Source organism: Ictalurus punctatus, chromosome 2 (genome assembly GCF_001660625.3).
Source record: "Ictalurus punctatus breed USDA103 chromosome 2, Coco_2.0, whole genome shotgun sequence".
Classification (NCBI taxonomy): Eukaryota; Metazoa; Chordata; class Actinopteri; order Siluriformes; family Ictaluridae; genus Ictalurus; species Ictalurus punctatus.
This window is the reverse complement of record NC_030417.2, coordinates 25,914,647-25,932,025: the sequence shown is the minus strand read 5'-3', so window position 1 is coordinate 25,932,025 and position 17,379 is coordinate 25,914,647. Positions and strand designations below refer to the sequence as shown.

At 39.8% G+C, this 17,379-nt stretch overlaps 2 protein-coding genes across 2 annotated transcripts in view; both read left to right on the top strand.

Moving 5' to 3' along the window:
- LOC108279429 (paralemmin-1) overlaps window positions 1-6,339 on the top strand; it is a 44,253-nt gene extending 37,914 nt beyond the window's left edge. The window contains exon 7 of the mRNA XM_047150127.2: window positions 4,259-6,339. Within this exon, the coding sequence (XP_047006083.1) occupies window positions 4,259-4,326 (68 nt within the window). The 3' untranslated portion in view covers window positions 4,327-6,339. The remainder of the gene's footprint in view (window positions 1-4,258) is intronic.
- A 1,023-nt stretch (window positions 6,340-7,362) lies between these two features.
- Window positions 7,363-11,608, top strand: nfil3-6 (nuclear factor, interleukin 3 regulated, member 6). The gene is made up of 2 exons (XM_017493717.3): window positions 7,363-7,963; window positions 9,147-11,608. The coding sequence occupies exon 2, from the start codon at window positions 9,228-9,230 to the stop codon at window positions 10,440-10,442; it is 1,215 nt and encodes a 404-aa protein (XP_017349206.1). The 5' UTR covers window positions 7,363-7,963; window positions 9,147-9,227; the 3' UTR covers window positions 10,443-11,608.
- The last annotated feature ends 5,771 nt before the right edge of the window (window positions 11,609-17,379 follow it).

The following is a 17,379-nucleotide window of genomic DNA, read 5'->3' as shown; positions in this document are numbered from 1 at the left end:
CAGAGACACAGTTAGATGAGGGAGTAGAGCAAAGTAGGCTGGGTAATGTGAGGTAAGGTCAGCCTCTCAGAGTGGGGAGTATTCTGGGACAATGACTACCACCGGCTAATCAGAGCATGACTTGGCTGAGAGCACCAGCATCTTGACGGGTTAAATCAGGCTGAGGAGTCCATTTGGATTAAATTCTTTAAGCTCCTGCTCAGGGACAGCTTCACTCTCTTCACATTATGCGTATGTGTGTGTGTGTGTGTGTGTGGGTGTGGGTGTGTGTGTGCGTGCGCTCAGCAATCGAAACATACATGATGACAAATTTTGTTAATGGAAAATACATTAATGGCTGAAATCAGAAACTCACAGACCTGCAAATACAAAATGGCATACAGTCAGATGAAGCTGTTTAGCAATTAAGATCTGTTTTTTCCTAAAACCCACAATCACTTTCACATGCCAACATATGGCACTCTATTGGCTCTTATCTAGACAGTGAGAGATGGGTACAACATGTTCTGGCATTTGTCAATGGCTGGTTTTGTTCTCAGTGTGAGATATGCCAGTTAGTCCTGGATTTCCTCTGGCCCAGAATTTTGCCAGACAATGGACGCAAAGACAACACCACTTCACTAATCTGCTGTCATAAAAACACATGAAATAGCCCTCTAGTGCAGGCCACAGTAAGAATTCAGACAGCTATAACTGACTGAACTGTACAGTAAATGCCAAACAAAAATATATACTCAGACATATTCTGCAATCAGCAAGTAGCTTATTCCTTTAGTATCATGACATGTATGGCTGGAACCCTCAACCTTTTACATGTGTATCCTCTTTGGCAATATTAGATTAGAAGTGAGTGAACATTTAAGAATGTGCATTGCTGAAAGGGAATGATGGATTGAGATAAAAATCAGCAAATTAAAGCACTCAGGGGAAAGAACAGACTGCTGTATGCTGTTTCTGAGAACTCTGGGAACATCATCCGAATGGGGAGGGACACAGACTCGCATTTGAGTCAGGCTAAGTATGTTTAATCTGCTCAATACATTTACAGTAGTATTACAGCCCTGCATCCTGCATGTCTGTCTGTCTAACCTAGTGGTGGGGGGACTAGTACACTAATCATCCTGTATTTGCAACCACACAAATGATTACATGATTAACACACTTACTAATATTTTTATGTAAAAACAACTACATGTATCAATGCATAGCTTAACCATGATAACAGTGAACTATACTTAAGTAGAATGTGCTTTATGTATTTTTATCAACCATGTACATAGAACAAAATACATATAAAATTCAGATTGCAGTATTACAGTTGCATTACTAGTGCACTTTGAGCATATTGGAAATGTAATGTAAGTTCATTAACATAAATGTAGAAGCATTTTCAATGTATATTTAGTAGTAAATACATTTTAAAATGTATCATTTATATAAAATAATACAATAATTAATATGAAAGAAATGCGGAATATACAAGAAATGTATTTGAAAATAAGTATCTAAAAAGTATATTTCAAAGTAATGTATTTATAAAATATTACATTACAATATTAAGTATACTGTATTCAAATTTTACTATGTCGCAATCTTTTAAGATATTTTATTTAAGAACATTTGATTGGAAGACATTATATTTGATTACACAAATTTGTTAGTATATTTACAAACTGAAATACAATTAGGTGCATTTATTTTTCGCTAGGCTATCTGCTTAATTACATTATTCCAATTATCATAATCCTGTATTTTATTAAAGTCATAATGTTCTGCTGCTTTATTAACCTTCCTCACATTTTCTGGTCAGTTCAAAACAACCTGGCTTAGAGAATGTAAAATATTACACCATGTGAGGTACACTGATGCACGCCTATAATCAAATTGACTTCCCCATTTAGGTAATTCAATATAAACAGAGTCCATCTGGCAGAAGGTCTAGATCATTTGAAAGTATTTGGCATTTGCTTGCTTCTCAAGGTTAGGCATGACTGTTCATTTGGCATTCTTCTGGAGTGAACATACTATTCTCTGCTTTTCAAAATGCTACATCCAAAAATGGTAACATTCATTCGGCATGCCATATTATGCAACTGCAGTGTTTAAAAGAATGTAAACTAGTGTTTGGGCATTTTAATCTGAATGGCTCAAGATTTTGAGCTGTTTGAACAGGTGTATGTGTCCTAAAGACCTAAAAATCTCTTCCCCATCGTAAAATCATTTCTTCAATCAGTCCTTTGCCATTCTACCTTACTCTTCTCTTGTTAAGACTTACAAAGTGAAACACTTCCAGGCACTGCTGAAAAATGCTAAATGTTCTGACACTAAACCCCAAACACGCATGAAATTGAGAAGTAGGTCATCTATATCTGTCCTGTCCCAAAGATTATGAATGCATTACACAAGCTACACAGCTGGGGTTATGTAAACCTAGGCATTGTCTCTCTCCCATTTTTGTTCACACACACATGTCTTACTGTCATTGTAAGGAACTTCCATTGACATAATTATTAATGCTTTGCCTACACATAAATATAACCATAACCATAACCTTAGTAACCAAATGGAAACCATTTTTCCTTTTTGGCTGACATTTTTGTATACTGAGTGGAAAAAGTAATACAGAAAGAAAAATTAAAAGCAGTTTTGCTCCTAAGAACCAGACAAATGTCTCCAAAAGGTCAGAATTGTCAGATATTGTTATACTAGTGGGGATATTTAGTCTCCAACATGATATAAAAACATGTACACACACACACAATATGTGAAGGATGAGTGTTCTCATGCATGAACAACACAAATCCCTCTCCTGCCATAAGCCACCTATTAAGGCAGCCTGCCATGTGAGAACAAACAGGGAGTGATGAATGTAGTCAGATCATTTCTAATCTATTAAGCATAATGCAAAGTCTAAAGGAACCTTACTTGCTACGCTTGGCTATTAAAACTCCAAAACTATAAATAAACAAACAAACAAATAAATTAATTAATGTTTTTCTTTTAAACATAAATCAATCTTCTCTGTCCAGATACCACTTAAACCAAATAAAATTAAAATTTTCAATCTGTGAGTGAAGCAATGATCAGCATTACATGTCTGCTGAGTGTGATTGTGTGTGAGGTGTTTATTACATTACGTGGTAAAGCCTTAACCTAATGACGTGTTCATGTCTGAACAGGCTGTTCCACATCATCTCCAGCTCACACAATAATATATTTTACCTATGCCTAACTAAAGAAAACACTCAGGTATCCATGAGTCAAAGCCTTAACAAAAACTTTGTTATATGAGAACATCAAATACAATCCTCAACCTTTACTTGCTTGTGTTTCTTTTTTAATGTATGCAGGGTATTTATAATCTTTTTTTTAGAACTTCTCTGCTCAAAACTAGAAAAAAGATTTTTGTTGATGTTCCTTTTGAGTGCTTTATGATTATTTCATAAAGCTCCACGCAACCACTTCCTAGCAACTGGCAGCGGTTGCCATAGCAACATGTTGACGTACTTTCGGATCCAGGAATAGAAAGATGAGGAAGGAAGAGCTGTCCTAGGTCTCATGTTCCTAACAGCTGCAAACACTATTTTTCTTTCTTAATTGCCTGTGTGAATCGACACTAATCGATATGATTACAGTGGAACTTAAAGAAATGATTATTGATTATTTACAGAAGCATGCTTCTAGTGAGCTGTGTGTGTGTGTGTGTGTGTGTGTGTGTGTGTGTGTGTGTGTGTGTGTGTGTGTGTGTGCGCGTATGTGTATGTGTGTAAGAGATCTGAGGGTCCAGTTATGCAGGCCGGACACTAGGTTCCTCTAAGTGAGTCATACACTATTTATATCCAGATATAATATCTCTTCAAACCCTGTAGAGAAAGTTCACAAATATAACGATAAGCCCCTACAGTATAAACACACCCAGCACATCTGTGCATACTCTCCAGCATACGCCCACTCAAACGAACTGAGCAGTGTGTGATGTCGAGAACCATTTTAAATGCATTTAACTGAAAAACCATGACTGTTACTCTCCACAAGTGCATATATCCATAAAAAGGTTTAAGAAAATGGGTTGACACTTACTTGAAATATCAATTACAAAAAAACACATCAAGTTTCTTCATTCATTAAAATATTAAAAAGTTCAGCGAGATGTTGTTCTACCTTAACTGATCCCACTTTCATTTCCTTTGGCATTACACACATTATTTCTTCTTAAGAATCAAATAGCTTGATTTCTGACCATACGCTTATTTTGCAGGCACAGAAGGTGAAAAGAGAGAGAGAGACCGCCAAGTGAGAAAGACATGTATGAACACACTGTACTGAGTGGGTAAGCGTGAGTGCATATAGGCTTATTGAAAACAGATGTATATATGGATCTGTGTGGAAAGGAAAAACATAATGAATAAAGTAATACTGTAAACGGGTTGTGAAAGCTTAGGGATGGTGAAAGAGAGTGGGAAGGCTTATAGGGATTATCTGTTTTCCCACATGAACTGGTAAACCCATGCTAGAGGGCAGATGGGGACAAACTCTAGTGTAACTGCTTTACCAGTGTGGAAGGCTGGGGAAAACATTCTCATCTACAGCAGAATATGTGCCGCTGGGTTAGAAAACAATGTATTAAAGGATAACTTTTTTTGGAGTCTGTTCATTTTGTGTTGGTTAAATTAGTAGTTTTTGTGAAGATGCTGAGATTCAGATGTTATTCAAAAAAAGTATCCAAATCATCAATAGCTTTAAAATCTGTAATTTAGCAGGTAAAGCATACCTTCTTAGTGTCCACATTCCTCCTTAATGTACTGATGAGTTCCATCCATTTTTCCATACTGCTTATTGTGGCTCAGGTGGTAGGGCAAGTTGTCCACTAATCATAGGGTTGGTGGTTCGATTCCCAGCCCACATGACTCCACAAACCAAAGTGTCCATGGGCAAGACACTGAACCCTAAGTTGCTCACGATGGCAATTTAGCGCCTTGCATGGCAGTTCTGTTACCATTGGTGTGTGAATGAGACACAGTGTAAAGTGCTTTGGATAAAAGTGCTATGTAAGTTCAGACCATTTACCTACATCCTACACAGGATTGCGGGAAGCCTGGAGCCTATGCCAGGGAACTGGCGGACACCCTGGGCAGGGTGCCAACCCATCACAGGGCACAATTGCACACACATTCACACACTATGAACAATTTGAACAATGGAATATGGACAGTGGAAAGCCAATCAGCTTACAACACGTGTCTTTAGACTGAGGGAGGAAACCCCCAAAGCACAGGGAAAACATGCAAACTCCACGGCACACAGGGTGGAGGCGGGATTTGAGCCTCATCCCTGGAGGTGTGAGGCAAATGTGCTAACCATTAAGCCACTGTGCCCCCGTACTGATGAATTATTAACATATATAATTGAGGTCATACAGTTTTAATTTAGCAATTTTTCAGTTAAACTTTATCTGTATAGCACTATAACAATACATATTGCCACAAAGCAGCTTTACAGAAATAATACACGCTGTTACATCACTTGCTACTGGATCCACTGTGGTTAAGTATCTAAGAATAATAATGTGGTTGAACATGAGGTAAGCAAGTATTATCACAGTTAATAAACACAGACACACACACACACTTAAATAACTTGCTCTCACATCAGTACAGATTTGGTAACTAATGGACAGGTCATAAATTGTTATTATTTTGCTTAAAGATCTGTTTTTTTTTTCATTTAGTACTGCCCGTCAGATGCTAAATAAGATTATTACATGTCTCCCAGAAAACAAAATACTAACAATTTACACCCATCATCTTGTTCAAAGGTTTATATCCCCCTGGCTCAGAAAGACCAAGCTCCCTGTATTCAGTCTGTTGTAGAGAGCTGAGATCTTTCGTTCATTTTGGAGAGCTGCACAGCTTCTTGCTTCTTGAGCATCAGTGAATGTTTTCACCTTTTGTGATAGTTGTGTACGAGTCACTCAGTTGTCCTCAGTGTGAAAAGATGGATCTCAATGTCATATAGCCACTGTTGGAAAGGGGTCAAATATGCAGATATGCTGGAAAACAAAAGAATGCGCAGGACCTGGAGGATTTTTCTGAAGAACAGTGGGCATTTTAACTGATCAGGACAAACAAGGGACTCATGAACAGCTCTCACAAAACAAAAAAGCAATCATAATTGATCCAGGCAATGACACACGGGTGAAATAATTAAGAATCAAGGGTGTGTAAACTTGGGGGTAATTTTGATCAATTCAGCTAATATCTTGTCTTGTGAAGTATATGTAAGCATCTGTTGTGTGAAATAGCTTATTCAGGACAGTACTAAATAAAAACCAACATGGGATTTTTATGAACCCTCTTATTTTGTTAACAGTATTAAGATTTAGCTGATTCTGCAAGAATCTAGGGTTAATCAACACCTTGAATGCTTTGTCATGTTCCTCAAACCATTCCTGAACAATTTTTGCAGTGTGCCAGTATCCTGCTGAAAGAGGCCGCTGCCATTAAGGAATACTGTTGCCATAAAGGGGTGTACTTGGTGTGCAGCAATGTTTAGGTAGGTGGTACGTGACAAATCCACATGAATGCCAGGACCCAAGGTTTCCCAACAGAACATTGCCCAGAGCATCAGACTGCCTCCACCAGCTTGCCTTCTTCTCATAGTCCATCCTGGTGCCATCTCTTCCCCAAGTAAGCAAAACACATGCAACAAACACCTGGGCATCCACATGATGTAAAAGAAAACGTGATTTATCAGACCAGATGCTCACGTCCTCATTGTAAGCACTTTCGGCAGTGGACAGCGGTCAGCATGGGCACTCTGACTGGTCTGCAATCTGCAGCCCCACACCAGCTATTTGTGCTGCAGTAGCTCTTCTGTGGAATCGGACCAGACGGGCTAGCCTTCACTTCCCATGCACATCAGTGAGCTTTGGTTGCCCATGACCCGATCACCGGTTCACTGGTTGTCCTTACTTGAACCACTTTTGGTACCACTGCGTACCCGAAACACCCCACAAGACCTGCCATTTTGGAGATGCCCTGACCCAGTCATCTAACCGTCACAATGTGGCCCTTAGATCCTTACCCATTTTTCCTGCTTCCAACACCTCTTGACAGGTGCCTGATCGGTGTATATACAGTAAACAAGAGACCCTATTCCCATATTTACCTAATGTGATTATCCATCCATTTTCTGTACTGCTTTGCTTACTGGGTCACAGGGAACTTATCCCAGGGGGACACGCTGGTCCGGGTGCCAATCCATCAGGGCCCATTCACACACCCATTCAGCCGACCATGCATGTCCTTGGACTGGGGGAGGCAAAAACAAGGGGAGAATATGCAAACTCCACACACACATAGGGTCGCAGTGGGAATCAAACCCTCAACCCTGGCGCTGAGAGTTAAACGTGCTAACCTCTAAGCCAACGTGATTATGTTTATTAAAAATCATGTGGGTCTGTAGGTTTTCCAAAACTTGCTCGCTGGCTTAGAACCCCTAAATCTGAGAACTCCTGAATTTCGAAGCTACATGTATCATGAATAATACATGAACAATACAATCATATGCGTAGAAGTCATATGAAAATATGTCACACACGCGCGCGCACAGACGTTTGCTCTTGAGAATCGAATCTCCCGACTTACTTAAACGAATCGTTCAAAAAAAGTGAACCGACTCATTGAAGATCCGCTGGTTCAGACAAGGATAGGCAGCGTCCTCGGCTGAACTCCACTTGCAAAGCTACAAATAGGAGCTGTGGCGTTCAAACAGACCACGAACGAGCCAGGAAAGGTAGCAGCACGACAGATGACATTCTGTAACATTTTACATCGGATGACACATTTAACATCTTAAATCCTCAAATCCATTGGAAGAAAAAACTGCCTTCACTTGGACGCAGACGCTTTTCGTTTTGACCTCTGATTTTTTCCTGGACAAGACTCATGAGATCATTTTAAAGGTAAGGACAAATATTAACAGACTTGACACTGATTTATTTATTTATTTATTTATTTATTTATTTTTATTTTTTTGGGGGGGGGTGGACTTTAATATTCTGGAACTTTAACAGACAGGATTTGACAATTTTGCAAAATGCACGTTGTGATGCATTGCCAAGAAAATCTCGTGCGTAAAGCGCAAATTATGCTACTGCTGTATTTTCTCGCATTCGCAAAAAATACAGATGTTTTAATGAGGACCCAAATTATTTAAGTAGGCTATGTAAACCAAATAAATCAAGCATATAACTTATATCAGTGATATGTTTAGTATGTGTGACACGCAGCGTTGAGGCAGTGCCACTAATCCCATTAACATGCTCATGACTTTATACCAAAACAAACTATAGGCTATATTTTAGTGCAGGAATGTCATGTGGCACAGAGATGATCCTGGCAAATAAATAAATAAAAAATAAATCTTCACAGATGTTTGCATTTGGACAATAAATAATTTTGTGTCGTTGTTTTTGGCTTGAAAGAATAAAGGCATAAAATAGCCGATATGTGAAAACTTTGTCTAGGCTATCTTCAGTACGTGTATGTTGAATACCCTTGTGGTCTCGATTATCAGTGGCTGTTATAGTGATTATGTCTCTGCATTGTCTGATAGCTACTTGTTTACTTGCAGTAAACCCAGTCACTGGGACACACTGTGTTCTGTGTTAAGGTCAGCACAATTCCTAGAAGTCACTTTTCTGCATTACAGAGTAACGTCATGCACTCAGCTCAGGTTCAGTGATCTTTGGCTCTTGTCTCTAAACCCCAAATGAACAGCAGTAGTATAGACATCTATTCTATTACACGTAGAAAAAAAAGTGCTGCCAAAACAGCATATCACTCTTTACAAACAGAGCAATAGATAGATTAAAATTTTTAACATTCTGTGATAAAGTCTGACTTTGCCTTTAAGAGATAGCAGGCATGCAGTAAATATAGCCGAAGGTCTTTTGGACCGATTACGACATGTTGCACAAATGTACTCTGCCTTACTGGAAACATCTTCTGTGTTACATAACATTGTGTTGTAATCGATCTTACGTAACGATTAAAGCGGTCTCTCTCTCTCTCTCTCTCTCTCTCTCTCTCTCTCTCTCTCTCTCTCTCTCTCTCTCTCTCTCTCTCTCTCTGTTTGGCCTCTAGGTGGTGCTGTTATACAAATAAAGCTGAAGCTGACCTAAATTAAAAAAGAAACTTGTGTGACTTGACAGTTTTACTTCAAGCATGTTTGAAGAGGGATCTCAAGAAATGAGAGAGCAGAGTGCGGGAGTCCTGCCAGCTGTGGAGGCTGTGAGCACAGGAATGTTAGGATTAGACGTGGCAACCCAGAGCAGCACAATGTCTTTCACAGAGGAGGCTGTCTCCATCCTTACATCGAGCAGTCTGCTGGCTCGCTCACTATTAGGCCACACATCAGCACTGAAACGCAAAGAGGTGACCCCGGGTGGAAGCACACTGAGGCGCAAGCGTGAGTTCATCCCCCAGGAGAAGAAAGATGAAGGGTATTGGGACAAGCGCAAGAAGAACAATGAAGCAGCAAAGCGCTCACGGGAGAAGCGGCGTGTCAATGACATGGTGCTAGAGAACCGTGTACTTGGACTGCTTGAGGAGAATGCCAGGCTCAGAGCAGAACTACTAGCACTCAAATACCGCTATGGCTTGGTCAAAGAACCCTCGAATGCACCCATCCTTCCACTAACCTCCACTGCCCCGTCTGTTCCTCAACCTGCCAACTCACATTATTACCTACTCCGCGAAGATGGGCTTCACCCCAGTACTGCTATGGTACCCCATCCGAATTCCACTCAGGCTGTATTCCATGTGGGACGAGGTATCAGGGAGAATAGTAGCATGTCAGAGGACTCAGGCTTCTCAACTCCTGGAGGCTCCAGTGTTGGAAGTCCTGTGTTTTTTGAGGACCGTCTGAGCGATCATGGAAAACTGTCTCCAAACAGATCTGACGAGTTGGGCTGCGAATATCACCACTCTCCTGCCCCTGACACTCTTGTGGCACAGGTTTCAGCAGGGAACACCTCCACAGCATCTGGAAATGGGGACTCATTGGAAGGTATGAAGAGCCTCCCACACAAATTACGCTTCAAGTGTCCAGGCAGCTGCGATAACGAGAACTCCAATGAAAGACGCAGTCCTGTGCAGCACACAGGAGGACGGGAAAACCCCAGAAATAATTTATCATTTGGCATGGGTGATGGGGCTCGGCTCTGGTCACAGAGTGAAGGAGACGAATCTCGAAAAATTCTCCCTCATCATCACGGTGGCCCGATGGGCAGTTGCAGCAGTGGTCAGCCACATGGGAACCACAGCGAGGCATTTTTCCATGCTGAGAACAGCATGCTCAAATCTCAGCTTAGCTACCTTGGGGAGGAAGTGGCACAGCTCAAGAAGCTCTTCTCTGAGCAGCTCTCCAAAATGAACTAAAGATCTCAGCTCTCTACAACAGACTGAATACAAGGAGCTTGGTCTTTCTGAGCCAGACCTAGCCATAAACAATAAATCACATGGTTTTTTATTCAGAATAGTGTTGAAACTGAATATTAGGGCACTGCCATGACTCTAGTAGTAGCCAGTATACTCCTAGACTATCCAGTTTCTTTAACTAGTTTCATGACAGGACAAGACAATAAAAGTAGGCAGGGGTTGTGTGATATCAAGATACAGCACTGTATGTGCTACAACCCCTCAAACTAGGGAGATAACATTTCTTTCTCTACCAGCAGGCTCTTACCTATGTCACTTCAGTCACTCTACACAAAACAACATTACTGCTAGACTCCAGTGGGTCACAAAACCAAAGTGTATCATTCATATTGAACACAACATTCCTGTATTCAGTGTCAACTCGGCTGTTATATGTCAGATTTGTGGATTTGAAAAATGCATAGGATATTAATTTGGTGCTGATTGTGTTTACAGGCAAATATTCTGTTATAGTTTGTCTTATAGTTTTACTCCATTACACATCTGTCATGCAGATTTGAAAAGGGAAGATATAAATGGAAATACTAAAGGCTGCTCCAAGTTTTCACAGAATGGAGAAAAAAATTATTAAAGACAAAAAAATAGGTCTGGAGTATTTTCGTCATTGACATTATTTAAGATAGAATTGAATTTTAAAAAATTAATGTTACCATTATTTAAGGTAAAATTCTATCCGATGATGATAATAATAATAATAATAATAATAATTATAATAATAATAATAATAAATAATAATAATAATAATACATATTTATATAACACATTTCTTAAACTCAGTCACTTCATAGAGCATCATAAAAAATACAATAAATTAATACTTTATGATGTATCATGATTCATCATGATGAATTGTTGAAATGCATAACATCACAGTATCAAAGCCCAACACATCACACAAATGCCTTTTCCTGTCTTTTCCCACTTTATACTGCTCGTTACTGCCATCTGAGATCAGAACTGTGTGTCACTAGTAACTAAGACACTGTAATGTGTATAATGGTGGGTTGTTTTAAAAAAAAAAAAAAAAACCCTGTGTTGCCTTGTTTATGTGTGTTCTTATTTATATGTGTTCCGTGTTTTTATATGTGAATAAATATTTGACAACATATATAAAGATTTCCTTTTTTGCAATCAAACATGCAAAATAATATATAGTATATCTTTTTTCTATGTATAAATCAGATCTACTTATTAACTTAATGTAAGAATATCTTTCTGATTACTTCATGGAAATTACGGTGCTGTACAGTAGGTGGATATACAGTAAGGAATTGAGATGGAATATATGGCACTGGATTTCATATTAAAATGACCAAAAGTAAGCAAATAAAATCCAAAACTACTGAACTGCAGTGAAAATATACTTGTAGTAGTGGATTACTAGTACAATTTGAATGGAAAAATAAAATCTCTCTCTCTCTCTCTCTCTCTCTCTCTCTCTCTCTCTCTCTCTCTCTCTCTCTCTCTCTCTCTCTCACTGTCTTTTAAGACGTTTTAATAAAGCTCCCATGTCTCCTTGTGCCTCTATAGCTGATCTTTTTGTTATAGCTCAAGTTCTCTGGTCTGCTAGCTGGCATGTAGCCTGTGGCAGAAACACAGCTTTAACTGACTGGCAGGGCTCCTTACCTGTGTTTGGCAATCACACAACTCTTGCAGGACTGAACAGGACCCAGACACTCACGCATTTATCCAAACAATCTTTTACTGGAAGTCACCACAGCAGAATAATTGCATTTATTCCTGGGATTTTCTGATGTATGGGTGGTAGCACCTAGACTTCTTGGAAGATGATTCACAAATGATGTCACAGTAAGATTAAACAGTTTGTTGCACAAAGAATTGCCTGTAAGAAAAACATCGTATTCATCTTAACTCTTAAATTGCTGTATGAAGTATAGCAAGCATTACTCTCAGGAGTTCAGAGGTTATTCCATGTACAGCCTTTAATATATACAGTATCTCACAAAAGTGAGTACACCCCTCACATTTTTGTAAATATTTGATTATATCTTTTAATGTGACAACACTGAAGAAATGAGTGTACATCTTAATTTGCTGTCCCCTCAAAATAACACACAGCCATTAATGTCTAAACTGCTGGCAACAAACGTGAGTACACCCCTAAGTGAAAACGTTCAAATTGGACCCAATATCCCATTTTCCCTCCCCTGTGTCATGTGACTTGTTAGTGTTACAAGGTCTCAGGTGTGAATGGGGAGCAGGTGTGTTAAATTTGGTGTCATCGCTCTCACACTCCCTCATACTGGTCACTGGAAGTTCAACATGGCACCTCATGGCAAAGAACTCTCTGAGGATCTCAAAAAAAGAATTGTTGCTCTACATAAAGATGGCCTAGGCTATAAGAAGATTGTAAGACCCTGACACTGAGCTGCAGCACGGTGGCCAAGACCATACAGCAGTTTAACAGGACAAGTTCCACTCAGAAAAGGTCTCGCAATGGTCGACCAAAGAAGTTGAGTGCACATGCTCAGCGTCATATCCAGAGGTTGTCTTTGGGCAATAGACGTATGAGTGCTGCCAGCATTGCTGCAGAGGTTGAAGGGGTGGGGGGGTCAGCCTGTCAGTGCTCAGACCATACGTCACACACTGCATCAAATTGGTCTGCATGGCTGTCGTCCCAGAAGGAAGCCTCTTCTAAAGATGATGCACAAGAAAGCCCGCAGTTTGCTGAAGACAAGCAGACTAAGGACATGGATTACTGGAACCATGTCCTGTGGTCTGATGAGACCAAGATAAACTTAGTTGGTTCAGATGGTGTCAAGCGTGTGTGGCGGCAACCAGGTGAGGGGTACAAATGTGGAAGACAAATGTGTCTTGCCTATAGTCAAACATGGTGGTGGGAGTGTCATGGTCTGGGGCTGCATGAGTGCTGCCGGCACTGGGGAGCTACAGTTCACTGAGGGAACCATGAATGCCAGCATGTACTGTGACATACTGAAGCAGAGCATGATCAGTATGCAGTATTCCAGCATGATAACGACCCCAAACAGACCTCCAAGATGACCACTGCCTTGCTAAAGAAGCTGAGGGTGAAGGTGATAGACTGGCCAAGCATGTCTCCAGACCTAAATCCTATTGAGCATCTGTGGGGCATTCTCAAATGGAAGGTGGAGGAGCACAAGGTCTCTAACATCCACCAGCTCTTTGATGTTGTCATGGAGGAGTGGAAGAGTACTCCAGTGGCAACCTGTGAAGCTCTGGTGAACTCTATGCCCAAGAGGGTTAAGGCAGTGCTGGAAAATAATGGTGGCCACACAAAATATTGACACTTTGGGCCCAATTTGGACATTTTCACTTAGGGGTGTGCTCACTTTTGTTGCCAGTGGTTTAGACATTAATGGCTGTGTGCTGAGTTATTTTGAGGGTACAGCAAATTTACACTGTTACACAAGCTGTACACTCACTGTTTTACATTGTAGCAAACTGTCCTTTCTTCAGTGTTGTCACATTAAAAGATATAATCAAATATTTACAAAAATGTGAGGGGTGTACTCACTTTTGTGAGATACTGTATTTAGGAACAAATATTCACAGCTAATTTTTGATTCTAAAAAGAGCCAGACTGAAAACATGCACCATATGGAGATCCTTCTCAAATTAAAATAGAACTGAATGGCCTAAGCAGTTTTTTTATTCTAATTTATGAACTGAATAGTAACTCCGTTATCTATCTACTATATACAGTTCATCCAAACTAAAGCTGGTTACACAACATTGATGACTGTCAATCTACAGTAAATCCAAAAACTATGAAGTGTGTAACAGCACTTGAACACATTAACTACACACAACCAGGACTGAAAAGTCAGCCAGACTGATGATATACACTCCCTGGCCAAAAAAAAAAGTTGCAACCTCTAAAATTTCATTGCACCACATTTAGCTTTGATTACAGCACACATTCATCATGGCATTGTTTCGACAACCTTGCGCAATGTCACAACATTTATTCCCATCCAGAGTTACATTCATTTTTGGTCTGAGATTTCGTATTGAGGACGGGAGAGTCTAACCACTCCATAAAGTCTTTTCTAGCACATCCCAAAGCCTTTCAATGGAGTTCAAGTCAGGACTCTGTAGTGGCCAATTCCTGTGTGAAAATGATTCCTCATGCTCCCTGAACCACTCTTTCACAATTTGAGCCTGATGCATCTTGGTATTGTTATCCTGGAATATGCCTGTGCTGTCAAGGGACAAAAGATCAGTTGATATGATAACCTGTTCATGCAGTAGATTCAGGTCCTCAGCTAACTTTAATTTATTGCCACATAATGTTGCTGGGCCTAATACCTGACCAACTGAAGCAACCCCAGGTCATAACACTTCCTCCAGAGGCTTGTACAGTAGGCATTATGCATGATGGGTGCATCGCTTTATGTGCTTCCCATCTTACCCTGATGCACTCATTGCTTTGGAATAGGGTAAATCTGGAATGATCAGACCACATAACCTTTGTCCATTGCCCCACAGTTATGCTCCCTAGCAAATTGAAGGCGTCTTTATCTGATTGCCCTCACACTGATTAGGCCACATAGCTGTTTAGTCCCAATCCTGTAAGCTCTCGTCGCATTGTGCATGTGGAAATGCTCTTACTTTCACTATTAAACATAAGACTGAGTTCTACTGTGTGACTTCACCAAGTATTTTAAACATCTCCGGTCTTCAAGATTTTGAACATTCATTTTTCTGACCACATTTCATCCTCAAAGTTCACAGATCACCACTCTCCTTCCAGGTTTTAATAATGTGTTGGACAGTTCTTAACCCAATTCCAGGCATTTCATCAATCTCCTTAGCTGTTTTCTTTGCTTGATGCTAGGCCTATAATTTGCCCTATCTGAAACACAGTAACATGTTTTCCACGACCATAGGATAAGTATTCCAACATAGTTGTTTAAAAACTTGTATATGGCAGGGAAGTGTTATCCATAATCAGGATTAATTTCTACAAACATATTCTTCATCCACAAGAGGGCAGCAATTACGTAATTCTTTTATTATTCCTTAGCTCGGACGTTGAACAGTTGATGTAATGCAGCGCTTATCATATGATTTTAAAGTCATTTAATTAATATATGGAATGACTGATTCTACATAAAGCCCAATTACAGCGTGAACAAAGCAATTAAAGTATAAACCCGTGTTACCGCAGACTAACAATGATCGTTTTTTTGTTTGTTTGTTTGTTTTGTTTTTTGTTTTTAATATAATCTTTCACAGAAACTGAAATGGTAAGGTCTTTACACATTTCCCATTTTATTAAATATGAATGGTGCAAAATGACAAAAGATAGTGTGAAACTAAGGGCACATTGTTTCTGTAAATGTGTTCCTTAAATGTAACACATTGCTCACACTCATATCAGGAAATCAGCATATCATGTCACAGATTTAGAAGAATACAAGGCTAATTTTATTCTAGTCAACAATGTGATACACTAAACACTCTCATGTTCCTGTGAAAGAACATGAAAACCATAGGGGTTCTCAATAAGTCACATCCTAAAATGAGGGCCAATCTATGAAATGTGACCATTGCTGCTGAGTAAATCTTCCATTTGGGGGATAGCCCAGCTTAATGTAAAATTAGGTCATTCTGGAGTGCCAAGTATTGAGTGGCAGTTGAGATCAGGTAAAAGAGCTTGTTTTAATGAAAATCCCACTGGCTCCCATCATCACACACACACAGACACACAGACACACACACACAGACACACACACAAAATCCTGAGCTTCTTCGCTCATCCGACCCCCTTCACCCTTTATGCAGCATGAGACAATGGCTGTTACTAGGCAGGCTTGGTGACAGTTACCATGGGAACCGCCTACCCACGAAGCTGGGTGGGGTAGGGTGGGGTACATGGGGGAAGTGGGCGGGACCAATGAGAAGAAGGGGGAGCAAGAGAATTGGCAAGTTCAATTCCATCGCAATGCTGCCATGAATGCCACCACTGACAGACAAAAGAAATAAAAGCCAAGAGGGTTTTAAAAAAAATGATGGATGCATAAAATAGCCTATAGAGCTTTCAGTCTTAAACTGAGCTGTGATGGACAGGATAGCTTTATGAAAACATAAAAGATGGTCAAATACTGTAATTACCAGACCCATGCAGTTTAAAATAAATCCATCATCTTTGTGTTGAGGTGTCATCAGACCATAATTTGAGATAGGATGCTACTTAAGTTTTATTTTCCTCACAGGCATTCATGAGTCACAACAAGGGGAGGGTGCAGATTTAATTGTTCAGTGGCTTGCTTACAAAAGTAATGGAGGTCTTGTTGGTGCTTGTTATATAATTTGCCATTAAAGACCTATGGTTATTTCTGGTGATTAAACTAGCTTCAGCAGACAGACTCCAGACAGTTAAATACATCTTTGATACATTGTATTCACATGCATAATATTGCTGAGTGCTTGATTTGCAAATAATACTTGCCTATGAAAAAATATGGCTTCACTGTTTTACCTTGCACATATTGCCTAACAGTAAGTGGGCAACAATGCAGTGAGTCAAGCCCATGGGTATACAGGATCCAAACACTCACAGAAGACATGCTCCCTGGTACATGTTAATAGCATAGGTTGTTATTGGTGGCCTAGCAGTTCTTCTCTACCTAATTCCTTGTCCAGATCCTGACTGACAAAGCACGTGAACTCTCAGCTTTAATCTTTGTGGTTAAGTGGGTGGTCATTTTACAATTTTATAGCCTGTGTAGTAACACACACAAAAACAACAACAACAACAACAACAACAAAAACACACTAATTATTAAACACATACACTATTTTCATATCTTCAGGTTTTGAATTAGTATAGTGTCAGAGGGATCATAGCTCCCCTCCTACAAGCCTCTCC